This window comes from Podarcis vaucheri (assembly GCF_965113315.1).
Source record: "Podarcis vaucheri genome assembly, chromosome: 8".
NCBI classification, from domain to species: Eukaryota; Metazoa; Chordata; class Lepidosauria; order Squamata; family Lacertidae; genus Podarcis; species Podarcis vaucheri.
In genome coordinates, this window is record NC_138766.1 from 72450252 (window position 1) to 72471504 (window position 21253).

Consider the following 21253-nt stretch of genomic DNA (forward strand, 5'->3'; position numbering starts at 1 on the left):
TGTTCTCTTGACAGAACTCTATTAGCCTTTGCCCTGCTTCGTTTTGATCTCCAAGGCCAAACTTGCCAGTTGTTCCTTTTATCTCTTGATTCCCTACTTTAGCATTCCAATCCCCTATAATGAGCAGAACATCCTTCTTTGGTGTCACTTCGATAAGGTTTTGTAAGTCTTCATAGAACTGGTCAATTTCAGTTTCTTCAGCACCAGTAGTTGGTGCATAAACTTGGATTACTGTGATGTTAAAAGGTCTGCCTTGGATTCGTATCGAGATCATTCTATCATTTTTGAGACTGCATCCCAGTACAGCTTTCGCCACTCTTTTGTTGACTATGAGGGCCACTCCATTTCTCTTACGGGTTTCTTGCCCACAGTAGTAGATATGGTAGTCATCCGAACTGAATTCGCCCATTCCCGTCCATTTTAGCTCACTGATGCCCAGGATGTCAATATTTATTCTTGCCATCTCATTTTTGACCACATCCAACTTACCCAGGTTCATGGTTCTTACATTCCAGGTTCCTATGCAATATTTTTCTTTACAGCATTGGACTTTCCTTTCGCTTCCATGCATATCCACAACTGAGCGTCCTTTCGGCTTTGGCCCAGCCGCTTCATCAGCTCTGGATCTACTTGTACTTGTCCTCCGCTCTTCCCCAGTAGCATGTTGGACACCTTCCGACCTGAGGGGCTCATCTTCCAGTGTCATAACTTTTATATGCCTGTTGTCTTTGTCCATGGAGTTTTCTTGGCAGGGATACTGGAGTGGCTTGCCGATTCCTACTCCAGGTGGATCACGTTTGGTCAAAACTCTCCACTATGACCTGTTCATCTTGTGTGCCCTGCTCGGCGTAGTTCATAGCTTCTCTGAGTTCTTCAAGCCCCTTCGCCACGGCAAGGCAGTGATCCATGAAGGGGGGACTAACCTTAGGAATAAGAAAAAGGACATTGGTATCGGGTTGAAATAGGCCACAACTATTGATTACAGGTATATGTAGGTTTTGGCCAAGGCATTGGGTATGTATCCAATATCAAGCAGCCTGACTACTGGTTGATAAGTAGGATGGGCTGACCCTGACTTCAGGGTCGCTTCTTGACATGCACCTTATAAATAATGGTTGGGAAACAGCTTCAGACTTGTGTTTTGCTCACTTGGCATCCAAAGTCACAGAAACTAAGTATAAAGCTGATTTTAAAGGAGTGGATGTGTGGACACAATGGCAGATAGGCTTGAAGTTCATTTTCCAAGTAGGCACCATTTGCAGAACCAGCAAAAACACAGAACAGATATAACTTCCTAGCAACTGTACCCATCCATCTTATATTTTGCAGGTTATGTTACTGGTGGTGGAGAAGGGATGGGGATGGTTTTAGCAAGTGCCACAGCCATGACTGTGTCTGGTTAAATCAACTGTAATTGTTCCTTCACTCCAAATTTAAGGTTAGACTGCTATAAAGTGCTCAACTATAGAGGTTTTGCTTGATGGTTGTACCCAAACTTCAGTTGTTGCAAAGGCGGCAACTTTCTTTCCAGTGTTGATATTTTTCCAAAGCATATTGTATCTAAGCTCCATTATCTACAGTGGTTTCTGCATATCTTCCGGATTCTGAATATATGAAGTACTGGTATGGACTATAAAATCCTACAGATCTCTGAGTTGGAACCCCAGTATGCCAAATAGGGTGCTTTTTTAATGGGAGGTAATCCTTGATTAATCGCAGAAAGGTAGCTATCCATCAGCATTTTCATATAAGCACAAAATACTAGAAACAGAATGCAGTGAAACGTTTTTGCTCATGGGTGAGTGCAGAGAATTGAAATTTAAATGCAACAGATTTTTAAAGGGAGTCAATTAACCTGGAATTCAAAACATAAAAAGAAAGACAACCTCAAACAGTTTTTCATTCATCATAGCTCCCTAATCCCTACACCTATCCTAAAACTTTATGGATTACTTACCTAAGAGAAAAGTCTCTGACCTATTTGTCTGAAATTTGTCATTATTCCCTCAGAAGGGGCAACAATGCCTTCAAATTTAACCCTCTTCTACGAAGAGGTGAACTAGCTTTTGGGGTCTCATTTAAAACAAACCCCATACCTCAAACGTGTATTGCATAGAAACCCTTGCACATATTTGTGAAGTTTGGAAGGCCTCTACATGTACAAATTCATCCAGTTCATCCCAGTTAAAAACATTGTGGCCTTTTGGTCACTTCCCCAACTAAATCACTGGGAAGACATATGAAACACTGAAGTTCAAAGCAAGCACCTACTTCACATCTGAGGCCAAGGGATCTAAAGTAACCTAAGTCAAATTGGCTCACTTTCTGAAGCACCAAAGCAGGGTCCAATCCAAATGTCTTTGTTGCATGTCCCTAATTTTTACCCCATGGCAGCTTTATAAATTTTTTTTACCCAAACCAATGAGAATCTGCAATCTGAATCCCTGGGCACTAGAGTCCCTCCCTGTATTTGAGGGAAAGCCTTCAGAAATGCATATTGTGATCCTAGGATAGAGGGCAGTATAGGAAATGAAATGAAATATGTCCAGAAGGTTATCAACCCTACTAGAGCTGAGCGTCTCCACCTGCCAAGTCAAATTGAGATTCCATAGGACAGGTAGACCGATTATACCTTTTCACCCGAAGAAACATTTTGGTGACAAGTAATCCTCAATATGGGACGCAGGTGGCACTGTGGGTTAAACCACAGAGCCTAGGGCTTATTGATCAGAAGGTCAACAATTCGAATCCCCGTGATGGGGTGAGCTCCCGTTGCTGGGTCCCTGCTCCTGCCAACCTAGCAGTTCAGAAGCACATCAAAGTGCAAGTAGGTAAATAGGTACCACTCCAGCGGGAAGGTAAACGGCGTTTCTATGCACTACTCTGGTTTGCCAGAAGCGGCTTAGTCATGCTGGCCACATGACCCAGAAGCTGTGGCCAATAAAGCGAGATGAGCACCGCAACCCCAGAGTCGTCCGCAACTGGACCTAACGGCCAGGGGTCCTTTACCTTTACCTTTTTAACCCTCAATATGCATGACCAGCAAAGATATACAAAAGGAAATCAAGGAAATTAAACCTCCAGACAGTCTAGTGAAGGCTGGTTAGTTTGCAGGCTTTGCTAATGCCTAATTATGTAGTCCATAGTACATAAAATTAAAATATCCTGTGCAAAGTGTCGCAGTAGCTGTGTGAGGGGAAGAACATGAATCCAGAAGCCAATGCCTAATCATACAGAGCTCTCACTTGAGTAATTCTTTTTCTACTTTTTGTTTTTGAGGTGAGAGAGAAATTGTTCAGATGGGGTCTTCACTTGATGAGATTTTGACATTCAGTGTCCAGCTCATTCATTATTTCTCTTCACAAAGATTCTTACACCATTGATCTTTTCATTGACCGTTTCACTCGTAGAGGTGCAATATTGACATCTTACCATTGTTGCTTGGTTGCCACCTCTAATAGCTCTCAGCTCTTTTAACACCAGCTATTCTAACACTGTTATTTGCTTTAGATCTCCTCTTATATTGGGTACCAATAAATAGCATTAGGGAAAATAATTGTTCTTTGTGATGTACAGTAAAAACCCTCTTGTTACCTTAGCTTTCTAAAGACACTGCCAAAGATCCTATTGGTTGCAGTCCTTTGGGAAAATTAAAGCCAACTTCCAAAAAAGTGCACTACAACTGCTTTGCTGATAGTGATATTTAAATGATAGTGATACCAGTGGCTTGATAGCTAACAAAGCAATCCTAATGTGCTACTGTGGCCTTGTGGAATGGCAAAGCTACTGCTGCATCTGTGGCCCAGCCACTCATGGCAGTTGAAGTGTGGGGCAGACAGATTGGGCTGGAACAGCACTCTGCCCTGGATCAGGCCCTTCATGGACAGCTGACATCAGCTATAAGAGTGGCTTGTGAGCCAGCAGACCCCAGGCCAGCTCAGCCCTTCCCTTAGAATGGGCCATTTCAGGACCTTCTTCTGGACTCTGTCAATGGGAATTTCAGTGCTTGGTGGGCAAATAAGGGTGGTCTGCACCGTTGGAGTGATGCAAGTGTCCCTTCAGTGGTAGTGACCTGGTGAGCCAGCTGATACAGGTGGAGGAATCCCTTTACTCAAATCTAAGCTCACCATAGTCTGACATAAGGAAGGTTTGGATTGTAGCCTTTAGAAGCTTGGAAGCTCAGGACTGAAAGCTTTTTATTGCATTATGTTCTATTTAGAGATATAATGGTTAGAACAATATAATCAAATAAATTACATTTATTCATTCATTCTTCATTTACTTCCTGCCCTATTACCCTAAGGCCTCAAGGCAACTAACAACACTTAGCTTGTATGCATTGGTCCGTGTCCCTTAGAGGACTCACAGTATATGTAGGTCATATCATCAACAAGGCAAGAAAAAGAGAAGGAAATAGCAAGGGAGGAGAATTTTTAAATCATTGAACTCACCACCACAAAAAAGCTTTACATAAAAGGAATAATTTTTAATTTCCCTGAATACATGGGAGGAAGGCAGTAGAAGGACTAATTCTCAAGTAATTTAGGAACAGGTATGTGGATGGTGTCTGTACTTGTGTCACTGTCCTAGCTTTCTCACATATGACTGTTGATTATATGTGGTCACTGTGGTGAGAGAAGGATCAGTCTAGCTGGCCTAGAGGGAAGTACATAGATGTTTGCCCCAGTCCCCAGGAGATATGCATGAAGAAGTAGACTTCTGCATGCATAGCATTTGCTGGATGAATAGTCACTTATGTAAATCAGATGTGCAAATCACATCTGTTGCCAGTTTGTACTGTGTTGCTTTCGGAGTGATGTGTATCTCAATGCACATTCCCATCCATGTTAGATCTGGGCTGGTATAGTCACTTTCTTACACAGGGCACTTGATATTTGTTTTTTGGTTTTTTAAAAAAGTTTTGTTTTTTCATGTTTTTTCTGATGTGCTTACTTGGGATGCATCTGCCTTGAAATATATATTTTTTTGGCGGGGAATTATGCTAAAATTGTAATTATGATTGTAAACAGACATTGTAAATCTTTTATAAATTGGAAAATTCAATAATGGTAGCCCTTACCAATAAGTTGAGTTAATATTTGTATCCTGCTTTACCAACAACAAATGTAGAGCTCAAAATGGCTCACCTTCCTCCTCCCCCCCCCACCTTGTTTTGTGAGTTTGGACCTCTTCCTTGACTAGCTGGCTGTCTAACTACCGTTTTATAAACCACTTAGAGGTTTAATTACAATCAAGCTGTATATACATTCTGTTAAATAAAAAAAACAGCAGGAATAGCTATAACTTTTTCCAGCCTCAGTGCCACATTCGTCCTCTGGGAGGCTCATGCCAGCAGTGGGTGCATATACCCCACATGCACGCTGTGCACAGATATGAAATGAAATTAAATATGTGCAGAACACATACACAGGCCACACATATGTACACAGACACAGACTCACATCACTTCTCTGATTATCTGTGCAGAGGACAGGGTTTGTGGCATCCTCCTTGCTCATCAGATGATTGATGTGATGATCATGATCAGGTGATTGATCTGATTAGGGAGGGAGCTCCCCCCCACACACACATCAGGGTACTCTACCGAGCTCTGCACCCTGATGGGGTTAAAAACCACCCTCTTCTCACATCAGATGACTGATCTGAAGGGGGAGAGGGCAATTCTCTCCATGACGTCTTTCAAACCAGTTTTGTTCTACCTAACAAAAAAGCAATTTCCACATGTTCAGAAGCACATTGCTCTTAGGTCCCCATTGCTGGGCTCCTGCAGCTATTGCTAGTCATGGATGCAGGGAATGAAACCCTTTTCTTAGTGTGGATCATTTGGGCAACTGCTACTTCCAGGTTCTTTGCTTGCAATAATGTCCAGCTGCTGGTGATGATCACCAAACAGCTCAGAAAGTAATCTCATCACACATCAGAAGGCAGAGTGGCTTCAGCCCCCCCCCCCGCCCCATCTTACCCCATGATAGCTGTAAGCCCTTCAGATGCTTCAGCCACCATCAGGTTTCCCTTAGTGCTGCTATATGCAGTTGGGGTCTCTCTCTCCCCCACTTCATTACTTCTAATACCACTAACAATTTCAGTAGGTTGTCTGGGATTCAGACTCAGCCCATCGGTTGTCAGTCAGCACTCCTGAACTGTATGCCATTTCTGTAAGACTCTAGCCACTCCTTTTATGATATTTGCCTCTCACTGACTTGCAGTTCTATCTAATCTTTGGTGCTAAATGCTGAATTAAGTCTCATATGCGAAGTGTGTGTAGGCAGCTTTCCACAGCCGTCTCAAGGGCTGTCTTGTGCCGTGATGCTCTTGAGCTATTTAATCAGTTTAGTGCAATCTTTCAAACAATATTTTCAACAAGAATTAACAGATTTCATGTAGCATTTCACCCTCCATAAAGTCTAGCTTACCTATTTCTCTTTCACTACCCTCATCAAGTCTATTAAGTTGTTCATAATTAAAATATCCCTCAGTGTCTTATACCAGAAAGAAATGAGCCCATATTTTTGCTGTGAACAATTGTGGCACAAATTACCCAGAGGCCCTTGCATTATGGGGAATAAAAACTGGCCAGATGGTCCCTGAGTTGTTCCAGCTGTTCTTGAAATTTTCATAGGAATTGCTGATATGCCCAAGGGAAAATGTAATGAAAGGCAAGATTTAACTTTATATAAAGAACAGTAGACTACAAAAATGGAATCTTTCCTTAACATCAAAAAAATGTTTTGAAGGATCTATGTTATTCTTAAGGGTATTAATGCAATGATCTCCTTTACACTTATAACTTAGTGTCCTTCAAGATTTTTCACCATTTTTGTACTTAGCTATAGACACTGGATATAATTTTCTTGTTTTAAAAAAGACCACATATATAGAGGCACTCCAGAGCTTTATAAAAATAAACTCTTGAGTTTCAGAAACACCATGGTTTGTTGAGCCATCCTGCCGCAGACACTACTCAAGCTACAAAAGCCTAAAGCAAGAGCAACTAGAAAATGAACCAAGCTTTGTCATGGCATATTTGCTCATATGTGACAAAATGCAGGGCTTGTTAAACAAACCATGGTTTTTAGAAAAGGATTTGCATTATGCAACCAGTGTAAAGTGAAAGTGGGTGTGGCCTTCTGGTCAGCATGCTGAGCTGAGGCCACTCCCACCCTACTGATGGAGACTCAGAGGCTCTGGCCCTGGTTACATAATAAAGTCTTGGAGAAACTTTGCTTTCCAAAGTGGTTTGGACAAGTATTAATGTCATCTATTTCAAAAAAATATATTAAAAAAAATCTGTCGAGGCAGTAAGGTGAATTAAACGGTGATGACTCCTGCTACACCAGCTGTTCTTGATAATTGCCTACTCTGAGGGGGGAAAAATGTTTTCCCCATTTCTCCTCTTGCAAATGATGACCAAAGGTACCAACTGTGAGCAGCCTCCAAGCATTCATGAAGCAAATGAGAAAGTAGATATCTGAGCCTTCTATGTGCACTATAATGGTAGTGAGATTTTTTGCCCTTGCAGAAGAGAGTAAAGTAGTCAGGTCAAAACAAACAACCTGGAAAGCAGAGCATTTAGGACTAATTTGTGTGTTACATGGATCTCTGAAATGTTGGTGTGGGAGAAGAATTATATTTCATTTGAGACCAACCTGCTTAAGAAAGATCATGACCTTTCTGATGGCTATGTAGCCTAAAATCAGATGGGAACTGTGCAGTTTGACAGCCGAGGGAGACCTATCCATGGCATTCATAATTGTTGTTGTTTTTTGTATGCTTCTGAACTGCTCTGGGACTAAGAAAAGGGCAGTTTACCTGGTGTCAAAATCAAATCTCAATGAAAATGTCTCCAGACTATGCCAAAGAAATTGCTGACCAGAGGTGAAATTTTAACAGAACTGAGAGACTAGTCAATAAAACTAGTTTTTGCCCCTATCAGACGGAGGACAGATATCATGAGACAAATGTGCAGATATCATGGGACAAATATGTCCCTCAGGAACTCTGGCGAGGCTGTCTACTTCCTTGACTCTGTTGAAGGACCTGAACCTGATGAAGAATGAAAATAACATTACAAGTTTGTTTATTACTGCACCTGTCTTTTAGCTCCTATACTGCATGGACAAGTTGCAAAACCTCTCTGGTGTCTTCTTCACAGAAAAAAAAAATATGTTCCTCATCTGACCCATCTCATTGGAAGTGAGACCCTCTGCTGTCAGAACAGGCAGGAAGGGAGAAACTTGGTGTAGTTCACCCTGGAGTCTTGTTTGGCAGTCTCTCTGATTTCTTTTGGGTATTCTGTGAAGTCCTAGGCTTGTTAGTGTGCTTCAGCTTCCATCTGAGGGTCTTTCTCCCTGTTGTTTCTATACTTTCCAGTACCTTAAAGTTCTGTTTTCCTATACATCTATATCTATGTTTCTCTAGGTCCTTGAGCTTTGAAAGTAATGAGGCTGCTGTAAATGGAATATTTTATAATGCACAGATATCAGACAAATCTTGGAGCCTGTGTGTGGTCATACAGTCAACCTATGGTGTTTGTGACTAAACTCAAGCAATAAATTCCTTTCATTGTCCCTTTAGAACAATAGCTGTTTGGTCCTGTTGTACTTTTTAAGAGAAAAAGAAAAAAGAAACCCTTAATTTATATTTATTGGAGAGCAACCCAATCAAACCTGGTGTACCTTACTTCTGAATAGACCTGCACAAGACTGGGAGTTTAGCCATGTGAAAAAAGTGAAACAGGACATTTTTTATTCTCTGTTACTTACTCCAGAACATCACTGGTTGTGGCTCTACTCACCACCAGCATGCAGGGCTCAATAGGCTACCCCCAAAAAATGTGGATCTTGAAAGGGAAAAGGAGGGCCAAACCCTGAATTTAGTGTTCTTTGTGAAAAAATAATAATTTAAACCAAGGGGGAAATTGTATGCTGCCTCTAGACATCGTGCCTCCCCACCTCTGAAATGTATTCCCAGCTTTCTGTTTGTTCAACGTGTCCTGAAGACTACTACTTCCCATTGCAGGGAAATGAGTGCTAATAAAAAGTAATGATGATACCATTGACCTAGCCACTTACCACGCCCATTCATGTTCACATAAAACTATGCAAAATATATGGACAACTATAGCATACCATTAACAAATACTAGACCTGCGTGTTGATGAAGGAATTAGGAAACCACCAAAAAATGTTGCTCACACAACTGAATGCCTAACTGATCTAGCCTTAGGAGATCATATATTATATGGAAGTTGTTTTAATTTGGTTGTGTACTTTTTGATGCTTTTTATTGTTTACTTTTGTTCTGCTTGTGATTATGTGTTTTTTCATGTCTTAAGCTGCCTTAAGCATGGTTTTAACTGTGGAAAGGCAGCATACATATAAAATTATGTATGTATGTATTAGGGTGCTCTAGCAACTTTGCAACTATGTTCATCAACTGCAAACATCAGGGTTTTTTCAGAATTTGTGTATTTGCCATCATATAATTTCATATCCAATGACAAATAATGAAAAATCAAGATTGAAATTCAGCATTTAAACTTGTCACAAAGAATAGACCCCTCAGAACTCTCCAGTTCATTCCTGAACCTGGTATAACAGTATTTTATTAGGAGCCGAACTTATGCCAGGATCTTCAAATGGAACATCTTGTAGAACTAAGAATAAAACTGGGCCATTGCCATTTGCTTGAATGGTAATTAGTAGAGAGGTTTGACAATTTTGGCATCTGTTGTATGTAGGTGGAGAGAGAAAGCAAGTTCTGCTTTAAATGTGCAGTCATGAAACAGTATACCTTAAGCTCAAATGCCATCTAAAAATAAAGAACAAAACTACTTTTAATAGAAAGCAGGAAGTGCTTCTTCAAGTACAATTGTCATTAAATATGTAATAGTTGCTACCACAACTGCATATCTATATAAAAAGTGCCTTGTAACTGGAATATGAAATAATGGCTGATGGTCAGATTTCATTACAGGTAGTAAGTGCTGGCTTCAAAACATTACTAATATATATTTAGGAGGCGAAATCATTTTTTAAATGTCAAATTCAGAACATATATCGGGAATGCTATCTGTGAGGAAAATGTTATCACTGAGAGTATTGTACTTTTCACCAGGGTTTGGTCTAAAACAGGTCTTCCCAACCTGTTGACCTCTAGATGTTTTGGAGTACAGGTCCCCAATATTCACAGGAAGCATGGGCAGTAGTCATGAATGATGGGAGTTTTGGAACGCGCATCTGGAGGGAAATTACAGGCCAATATAGATTAATGCCTGTCCCCTGAAAACTGGTAAAAAAACATTGTCAAAGATAATATAACCAAGCATATAGAAGAACAAGCCTTACTGAAACAGAGCCAGCGTGACTTCCGCAGGGGCAAGCCCAGTCTCATGAACTATTAGAGTTCTTTTAGAGTGTCAACAAGCATACAGCTAGAGGTGATCCAGTTGACATAGTAGACTCTTACTTTCAAAAAACTTTGGACTAAGTACCTCACCAAAAACTCTTCAGTAAGTTTTACAATCGAAGAAGGGAAGAAGTTCTATTGTGGCTCAGGAATGGGTTGCAGGAAGCAAATAATGGAGACAAGTGAAATTTCAAGTCCCCCCCAAGGATCTGCATTGAGACCTGTGATTTTTTTAACCAGATTGTTAATAAATGATCTGGAGTTAGGAGTGAACAGCGAGGCGGCCACGTTTGCTAATGATATTAAATTGCTCAGGGTTGTTCAAACAGAAAGAGATTGCCAAAAGCTCCAAAAGGAGCTCTCCAACCTGACTGAATGGGTGGTAAAATGGCAAATGCGATTCAGTGTATATAAATGTAAAGGGATGCATGTTGGGGCAAAAAAAACCCTTAATTTTACATATATGCTCATAGGATCTGAACTGACAGTGATGGACCAGGAGGAAGACATTGGGATCATAGCAGATAGTTCAGTGACTATATCAAACCAGCATTCAGCAGCTGTGAAAAAAGCCAGTTTTCCATGCTAGGCTGTAACTGTAATTGGAATACTGTATACAGTTCTCGTCACTTCACCTCAAAAGAGATGTTGTAGTGTTGGGAGAAGTTCAGGTAGGGGTGACCAAAATGATCAAGGGGATGGCATGACTTCCCTATGAAGAAAGGCTGCAGCATTTGGGACTTCTTAGTTCAGAGAAAAGGAGAGTAAGAGGTAAAATGAGAGAAGTTTATGCATGGCATGGAGAAAGTGGATAGAGAAAGGTTTTTCTCCCTCTCTGATAACACTAGAACTCATAGACATCCTAAATAAAAAAATTCCTTCCTGTAGCACCTTAAAGACCAACTAAGTTAGTTCTTGGTATAAGCTTTCGTGTGCATGCACACTTCTTCAGATACACTGAAACAGAAGTTGCCAGATCCTTCTATATAGTGAGAAGGTGGGGAGGGGTATTACCCAGAAGGGTGGTGGGAATGGGAGATTGGCAGATAGCTGAGATGAGCCTGTTGACGACTCTTAACGACTGTAATAGGTCTTACAGGAAAAGGCAAGGGGTGAGAAGGTGAGAAATGGCTTAGTCATGTATAATTAGATAAGAATACAATGTCTTTGTTCAGACCAGGTCTCTCCATTGTTTTAAGTTTGGTAATGAGTTGCAATTCAGCAGCTTCTCTTTCCAGTCTATTTCTGAAATTCCTTTGTAGTAAAACAGCTACTTTGAGATCTTGTATAGAATGTCCTGGGAGATTGAAGTGTTCTCCTACTGGTTTCTCTGTTTTGTGATTCTTGATGTCAGATTTATGTCCGTTTATTCTTTGGCGTAAGGTTTGGCCTGTTTGTCCAATATAGAGAGCTGAAGGACACTGTTGGCATTTGATGGCATACACAATGTTAGACGATGAGCAATTAAATAGTCCCGAGATGGTATGTGTGATGTTGTTGGGGCCAGTAATGGTGTTGTCCGGGTGTATGTGGCAACAAAGTTGGCATCTGGGTTTATTGCAGGCTCTGGTGCCAGTGTCCGTGTTAAGTCTGGTTGTGGTATTATTGTGGGTTAGGAGTTGTTTAAGATTGGGTGGCTGTCTGTAGGCAATGAAAGGTCTTCCTCCCAGAGCTTGAGAAAGAGAACTGTCATTGTCCAGGAGAGGTTGTAGATCTCTGATGATCCAATTGAGCTGAATGTTGGAAGTTTCAGGACAGATAAAGGAAAGTAAGCTCTGCCTCTACACTTTGAGGCAGCAATGGTTCTGAATGCCAGTTGCTGCAAACCACGGGGGGGGGGGGAGCGTGCTCTTGTGCTTAAATCCTGCTTGTAGGGTTTCCCACAGGCCAGTGGTTGGCCACTGTGAGAACAGGATGTTGGACTTCAACGGGCCATTGGCCTGATCCAGCAGGCTCCTCTTAGGTGGTCCACCCTACGATTCTGTTGTTTCAGGCTATAGATAAAAAGATGAAATGTCATCTTACTAGTGAACAAACTATTAAGAATGTCACAAAAAAAGTTGGGTTACATCAGCAGAACAAAGGAGCCTTCAAATATTTAACTCCTCCTAGTAACTTGTATGCAAAGATAATGATCCAAGTTAATTAACACTTTCCTACTAACTCTGTTAAAAGTTTACTATGAAACAAAGTGTCCACCTTGCTAAATTAAGAAGAAAAGCCATACCACTTTGGTGTGATTTTTTTAAAAAATTAGTGCTCATTTATTGGCTTAACTTCACATTACTGATTTCTGAGAAGATCAGATAGATACATATATGCACACCTAGATGTGTCATTTTTGTACCATATATTTGTTTTTACTTTTTGTATGATAGGTGCATTAAATGCTATCTCATTAATAATTCTTTATCTAGAATCTCACCTTCGGTTCAGCAGATTCCTCAGACTTACTGTACTTCCTTGCTTGTTGTATATTGGCAGTGCAGGTAGTTTTGACTATATCAGGGTTTGGTATAGAAAAAAAATATATATTTCAGCTCATAAATTTTAATACTTCTATAATAATTTCACACACTGAGTCCCTTGACAGCTGCTTGTATACTTCTCATTCCCTCCTAGAACAGATGATATATTGCTGATCATCTGATTGGGGCTATCCTGATGTGGGCTCCAGTGCCTTTGCTATGTTTATAGGCTGCTCTGCAAGAAAATATCAGGGCACCTGACACAGATGAATGAAAACAAATTAAAATTCAATGACAATAAGCACATACTAATAAAAATGTACCAAGCATAAAAGACCGAAGTAGCAAAGGCAAACAAAGCAAAACCCCACATCCAAACTAAACAAAGTTAAAAGACTTGTGGGGGGAGAGGAGAAGTCTTTACCTTGGACCACAATGACAAGCAAGCCTCACTAGGTAAGGTGTTCTCTAGGCAGGGTGCCACTACTGTAAAGGCCCTTCAGTGACCAACTATCTGCATCTCACCCAGAAATGTACACACATTTGGTTCTTTAGCTAACCAAAATTACGTATGACAACTCCTGGCTTGGGGCAGCTATACTATAGAATATTCTTAAAATGGGATACGATATCTTCATTGTATTAGACAAACATCAATTCTGTTTTCAGTTACAAAGTCCGACTTAGGCCTGGTTTGTTCATAGAACAAAATGATGTGAGAATGAGATAAGAAATAATTCAAGTGGTAGAGTGGACCCTATTAGTCGAGGTCATGTTTTTAATCCCCCCCCCCAACTTCCCTGGTCTAGAACCTTTCTCTCTGATGTGCTAGATAGGTTTTTGTTTTGTTTTTATTTGCATGACAATTATTTATTATTTCTACCTGTGGGCCCATCCAAATGGTTATAGGGTGGGTTGCATAATATCACAATTAAAACAAGTATATGCTATATTACAATCATAGAGTAAAACGACAAAGCTAACCGAATGGAGCACATCCACTCAAGCCTGAGCAAAGAGGTGTGCCTTAACCAATTGTCAAAAAAGTATACAGTGATGGCGCAAGATGCCCCTGGGAGGAAATCATTCCACATCCTGGGGCCAATGCAGATAAGTCCCTCTCACGTGTTGCCTCCCCTCTAACCACAGGAGGCAGGGGCAGTGCTAACAGAGCCTTGCTGATTTTAACACCTGGGCAGATTGATTTGGGAGGAGCCCAAGTTGTTCAGGGATATATAGATGTATGTATGTATGTATATATGTATGTACGTATGTATGTGTGTGTATATATATATATATATGCAGGTTTTGGTGTCTTCGGGTGTCTTCCCGTGTAAGAGTCGGGGTGTCTGTGCGACGTTTCGACGAGGTCTCACTCGTCATCTTCAGGCTGGTGCTTTCGGCTTCTTGTTACTGGAACAGAGCAGAGTCTGGTGTTTGAGTTCCTATAAATACTGTTGAGGGGTGTGGTGTATAGCCTCCAACGTTCTGGGCAAAGAGGAAGTTCCTAGATTAGTGTGCCTTTTCTTCTTTTGTTCCTTAATTACTTGAGGGATATCTTGGGTGATTTCATGAGTGGTATTCAGAATATCACTGGGTGGGTCATTAAGTGTAGATTAGTTGCTAAAGCTTTCGTGTCTTGACCTCTTGAGCTTGTGAAGAGTTTTTCTGAGAAGATGGCTGTGCTGCATTTAGTTGTGCTCTGGCTCGCCCCTATACACGAAGCCAAGCCAGAGCACAACTAAATGCAGCACAGCCATCTTCTCAGAAAAACTCTTCACAAGCTCAAGAGGTCAAGACACGAAAGCTTTAGCAACTAATCTACACTTAATGACCCACCCAGTGATATTCTGAATACCACTCATGAAATCACCCAAGATATCCCTCAAGTAATTAAGGAACAAAAGAAGAAAAGGCACACTAATCTAGGAACTTCCTCTTTGCCCAGAACGTTGGAGGCTATACACCACACCCCTCAACAGTATTTATAGGAACTCAAACACCAGACTCTGCTCTGTTCCAGTAACAAGAAGCCGAAAGCACCAGCCTGAAGATGACGAGTGAGACCTCGTCGAAACGTCGCACAGACACCCCGACTCTTACACGGGAAGACACCCGAAGACACCAAAACCTGCATTCCTGTACCCGTGAAAATCTACGAAAGCAAATATATATATATATGTATATATATGCTTATGTGTTAACAACTTAAAATGGGCTTGGTAATGGGTCTGTTTGTGGGAACAGCTATAGTGGCACAGCCCAGCCGACTACCTCTGGATTCCATCACCTTATTCTGTTGCATATATAAATCATTTCCTAAAGTTTGGAGCAGCTTAGATTTTTCATTTTCCCAGCAGACCTAAGAATGTAGTCATCCAAGAGATTAGCATGCCCTAACACCGCAGTTAGAACTTAATGTAATGTCTCCTCATAAACAGTGCTATTCAGTGAAGTCATTTCAGACATTTAAGCTGTGAGTCATCCTAAGCTCTGTTCATGCAACCAAATGATAGAGTGAAAGCATGCATGGGGGAGCAGGAGGAACTCTTCTTTGCAGAGCCTTTGCGCATACAACTTGCACATGCACAGCTCTTTCTGAATCATGCAGAGACAGCCTACTGTATACAAACTGCATCCCTGAAAATTTGATGCAGAAGTCTCAGTGAATGGGTAGAAGCCTGTTACTATGTTCCTCCTCTATTCTGCATACACACTTTACCCTGTTTTGTTACATGAATAGTGTCATAGAGTAAACTAAGTGACCAAGGGATGAATACGGCTGTGATAAACAGCCATCACACATAATGACTTCCTCAAAAGAATCCTATGAGCTCTGCTACAAAGTAGGGATTTAAACTTGAGCCTGCTATATCAAATTGCAACATATCCCACCCCATGGCCAGCAATTGCAACCTTAAATATAGTTGCTTTATTTAACTCTATTTTCTATTTTCTACCCATTGGGCTGTATTCAGCTACCACATCCCAACAGTACTGGAGAGCCAGTATGGTGTAGTGGTTAAGAGCGGTAGTCTCGTAATCTGGTGAACCGGGTTCTCGTCTCCGCTCCTCCACATGTAGCTGCTAGGTGACCTTGGGCCAGTCACACTTCTCTGAAGTCTCTCAGCCCCACTTACCTCACAGAGTGTTTGTTGTGGGGGAAGAAGGGAAAGGAGAATGTTAGCCGCTCTGAGACTCCTTCAGGTAGTGATAAAGCGGGATATCAAATCCAAACTCTTCTTCTTCTTCTACAAGGAATTCCACTTGACAGCTGAACTTTCCCTCTTCTTCTCACCTCCGCACACACACTGCACCTTCTCTAATTCTGCTCCAAAGAGTTATAGAAACCCCTAAAACTGGTTTAGGGAGTGTGAGGGGTCAAGGAGAGGGGGAGGGGGTGTTCCATTGCGCAAGCAGAATTTCTTGAGCCAATGTAGCAGGATACTTAATGTGACTTTGAATTCCACCCTTAATTTTTAGCACTTGGCATAAAGAATAGGTGGCTGAAGAAACCCAAGAAACAGAGGGTATAACAAGCTGCATGTGTGCATATGTGTTTGAGAGACACAGTGTCTTATACCCTTAAATACAAATGACAGTCACAGATTGTATTCACATGTAATGCTTAATCCAGACAGTGGCTTACCATGAAGATGCAGGTTCCCAGGGAGGAAATGACAGCTGGTTTGTTCCTCCTCCCTGCTCCTTTTAGTTCAGTTATATGGTACAGCCAAGGTTTGGGTAGCATGTTGTCTGAACCCTGGATTATAGATATGTTTTGTTCTCCTTCATCACAATCTGCAACCAAGGTAGATTCTTCAGCCAAATTCTTTATGCGGCAAAAAATTATGAAGCTCTATTTGAGGAGCAAAAGAACTTGCGGTGACCCTTGAGATGTCAAGCTGTTTGCTGTTGGGCAGGGTTGTTTCGTTGGCAGCTGACAGTTTGGATGTAGCCCCAAAAGCAATTTGAGCTGGCCCCTGGTGTCCCTACCAAATTAAATCAAGCTTTGGTTGAGGTTGCTTCACCTGTAAGGAAAATGAAAAAAAGGCTTGCAACTGAAAGGAATGTCACACTTTCATGTTATACTTTTGTAATTCGTCATACTCTACCTATGCCTGGGCACATGCAGAGGTGAATTTAGGGGAGCGCAAACGGTTTGTCTGCACTGGGCACCTAGCCAAGAGGGCAGCACGGGGTACCGCAACAGTGACTTAGAACAGAGCACAAGAGTGCCAAATTTTGGCATCGTACAGGGTGCTGCTGAAATTTGAAAGTCCAAAGTCCACCATTGACACATGGTCCTTGATTATTATACCTCACTGTAAAAAGAAGTTGGCAGTGTTTTTTTTTTCCCCAAATTCTTTTTATTTTTATTCCATACAAACCAGACACACACAAAAAATCAACAAAACACAAACATATAAAGAAAAAGACAAAAAGTCTCAATCACAACAAAAAAGCGCACAAAGTTCTTATTTCCATAGTTTTTTCATAACATATTTCTTTCTTTTGGGACTTCCTTCAGCCTGGCCGCAAATCATACGGAGTAAATAAGTAAAGTCACACGTTTCATCCTTTATATTGTCATTATGTCCAATTTTGTTCTCTATTTTCCTTATACAATAACCTTAGTCTATCACAGTACATCTCTAAACCCCCTTAACGTTATTTGTCCATCACTGATGTTTTCCAGATAGTTTGCATATTTTCCCCAGTCCCTGATAAACACTTGATCTTTTATATATCTGATCTTTCCCGTTAATTTGTCTAACTCTGCATATTCAGTTAGTTTACATCTCCACTCCTCTACTGTTGGAGTTTCTTCCTGTTTCCATCTTTGAGCTATTAAGATCCTTGCTGCCGTAGCCGCATAGTATACCATTTTGCAATCCTCCTTTCTTATCTCTCGTTGTAGTATTCCTAATAGGAAAGAAGTTGGCAGTGTTTTTTATGGACCATGTAAGGAGATCAGTTTGTGGGCAAAATAGATTCCCAGCTGCCTGTATACTCTTTTGAGAATATGGCACTTCCTTAGAATATTGAAGTTGTGTGGCCTAAGACACTGAATTACTGAGTGCCGATTGTGCATTTAGCATGGACATAGAAGCAGTGTATAAAACTTGAAGCTGTGCTACACAGATGCTGTGGTGCACAAAGTTTTAAAAAAATATATATATAAAAGAATTGTCACAGCTACATTAATTTTTTTAAAATGGAAGTATTAATGAAACAGTATATAATAACCTAAAAACACCATAGGCCCTTTATCATGTACTGACATTTTGTTTGCATTTAGGGGGTTAAATGTATAAATGCATTGGAACTGTTTTTTTTTTTTTTTCATTGTAGTGCATATCCCACACATTTCAGATTTTGCAGGGTTTCTGCACAAGGACTAAAACTGTTTATGGTAAAAATAATAAGTAGTAGCTCTATGGATCATTTAGCTGTTATTATATCATTCAACTTGTTTTAGTTTGAATTGCATTTTTTATTTTATCGAACCCATTCTGAGCACTTTGAAAAGCTCTCCTGGAATGTTTAAAGTAAACAAAATGCAATAAATTTCTGTGTGAGGTTCTGCAATTGTGGTAATTGCTGAATAAATAGAATCCTCCCTATTCTGCAAGAGCTTTGTGAAACTGGCAGCAACAGTACTGGTACAGAGAAGTTGTAAGCAGTTGTTTGACTGGCTACATAGACTAAATTTGTACACTCATCTGTATACTCATTTTTACAGTATCGACCAGGGCGGGACCCTCAACGAGGCTCTGACAATGTTTCTAACAAGTCTTCAGACAGCGATGTAAGCGACGTGTCGGCTGTATCGAGGACCAGTAGCGCTTCCCGCTTCAGCAGCACTAGCTATATGTCTGTACAGTCAGAAAGACCAAGAGGGAACAAGAAAATTAGGTAAGAAACTGTAAAGTTGACCACTTCCAACAGAGCTTTCCAAACTGTGTGTTGCGACACATTAGAGTGTTGACTGCAGTGTGTGGGTGTGTCGCACAAACACTCCCTTTGCTCCTCCTGGGGCTGGAAAGGGGTTAGTTTAGCCTCCAGTTTGCTAGTAAGACTGAATTGCTGTGTCGGGAAATGATGCATGTCCAAAAGTGTGTTGCGAACATGAAAAGTTTGGAAAGCTCTGACTTACAAGGTTGTATTTTTGAACAGCAGATCAGCTTTCCACCGATTCCACTTGGTTCAAGTAACACAGTTCCCAAAAGATTTTTTAAAATCTTATGCTAGTTTTCTGCGACAGTGGAGTGTTTTCCTGGATTGAAAATGAACCTATTATTGACAATTCAAGCCAGTATTTAAAGTCAGTTATTGTACTTTACAGATATTAGAAATTCATTTATACATCTTAGTAGCTGCATTTGATAAGTCTACGTCATGGAGCTATAGAAACAACCTACTGTAGATCTAGTACATTAATGACCTTACTATGGGATGTGGTGAGGAAAACATGAAATGTTTGCATGTTCATGGCATGCCTACAGCATAATGTGATATATAGCCTCCTCTGTCAAAAAAGGAAGATTACACAAACATGCGCAGCTGATCACAAGTGTTCACATTCCTCCAAACCAACTAAGGAGCTATGAACCGTAGGTCTGTAGTTTAGACATTGGCCCATGGGTGGCCAACTCCACAATTAAAGAGACTATTGGAATTGCCATAAAAGGCTTGTGTGCTTTAAAATGTATTTTAAAAAAAGTAACAGGGAAAAGGAAGTAAGGGGTTTCAAAAAAATTTCAGGATTTTTTTCAGGATTGCACAGAACAGCCAAGACAGAGGCCATTTTTAATCCTCCCTTTCATGACTAGAGTAGCTTTAGCATTTCATAACCCTTCAAATCTCTTTGCATCTTTTGATTAATCACACCCATTTATATGATTCTCCCCTGCCCTTAAATATGTGTTATATATACCCCTGTATATATAACACATCTTTAACTATTCTGCAAAGGATTGACTGATGATAACGACTGACTGTATGATCAATTCATACAGTTATCCAAATTGCCAAGGCAGTTTCCCATTAGCTAGTAATCAGAAATTTGAACTATATCTGTGCTGCTTCTCCTTTGCTGACCCGGGAGGAAATTAAGTACTGTGCTGGCTTAGTGATATGTGCAAACGAGTTTTTGTGTTTTGTATCTTTTTTCAACAAGTCATGAGAGGAAGCCAAGAACAAGGCTTGAAACTGTGACTTGTTATAACATGTAAAGTGGCCCATTGTTATAATAGCTAGACATAGGCAGTCCAAAGGATGAGTTGCTTGTGTGCTGCTGACAAACAAGCAGTCTCTCGTGAGAAGGAAAGATTAGCAGTAGCAGCCAGGAAAGTTGACTCAGCACTCCATCAGTAACCTTCAAGCAACCCCAGGGGCAGTGGACTAGAAACAAGTGACTGCCTCTTAGCAGAATCTAGCACAGAATGGATGCTGGGTTGTGAAAATTTCATTTCCACTTCTCATACTTACATTGACTTTCAGAATGACAAGCTGGAATGGGTGCATGTACGCTTGCAGAATGCAAGCTGAATTTCCATGCATAAATGTGCACATATATGTGCAACACACACACACACACACACACACACACACACACACGGTTAACTGCTAGGAAACTACCCATACTAATTTTAAAAGAACTAATTTTGAGTATTGTTTATTTTCATTTAGCTTATTGCACAATATATCTGCCCTTTAGTTACTCCTAGAAAAACTGACTATACCTTTATCATTACCTAGACTATGCCAAGTAATTAACCAGCATGTTTTTTTTGTCATCGTGGCATAATTCCATTTGTTGTATGATTTGTCAATTCATTTTCTTTTGCCCCTTAGTGAATGCATGTTTCGCTTCTGTCCACTCGTCCTAACAAGCTTCTGTCTTCTTTTTTGTTTATTTGCATGCTTCCTCAATTTTCGTTAACTTTGGAAGATCAAGTGAGGAAAGAAAAGAGGGAGGGGAGGGGGAGATATTCCCTGAGGAAGATGAGGAGAATCAGGATCTTGAGAAAAAGGAGGATGAAAAAGGGGAAGGGGAAGAGGTGACAGAGAACTGTGATAAGGAGGAGAACAAAGAAGCAGAAGAGAATGAAGGGACCCAAGATGAGCAAACTGAGAAAGGGACAGAAACAAAAAATAAAGAGGATTTGCAAAGGCGATACTCACAAGATGATCTCAGGTAAAACAGATCCCCGTAACATTGCTTCCCTCATGACTTGACCCTATTCCTTGCTTGCCCTCCATCACTCACAGTAGCTTGTTGTTTATACTCCCTTTGTCCTGCAATTATTTTTAATTTCAGCCATAATGTTTTAATAGTTGAGTTTAGTGGA

The 21253-nt window shown here is 40.7% G+C and overlaps 1 protein-coding gene across 24 annotated transcripts in view; it reads left to right on the forward strand.

The window, feature by feature from the left end:
• RIMS2 (regulating synaptic membrane exocytosis 2) overlaps nucleotides 1-21253 on the forward strand; it is a 372071-nt gene that overhangs the window by 301234 nt on the left and 49584 nt on the right. For 12 of the 24 annotated variants that reach the window (XM_082235412.1, XM_082235422.1, XM_082235421.1 and 9 more), the window contains one exon: nucleotides 18643-18815. The exons of 9 other annotated variants lie outside the window; for them this stretch is intronic. In XM_082235412.1, coding sequence (XP_082091538.1) covers nucleotides 18643-18815 — 173 coding nt within the window. Of the gene's footprint in view, nucleotides 1-18642; nucleotides 18816-20853; nucleotides 21100-21253 lie in introns of all 24 variants that reach the window. 3 more of the 24 variants (XM_082235402.1, XM_082235413.1, XM_082235420.1) reach the window with 1 other exon arrangement.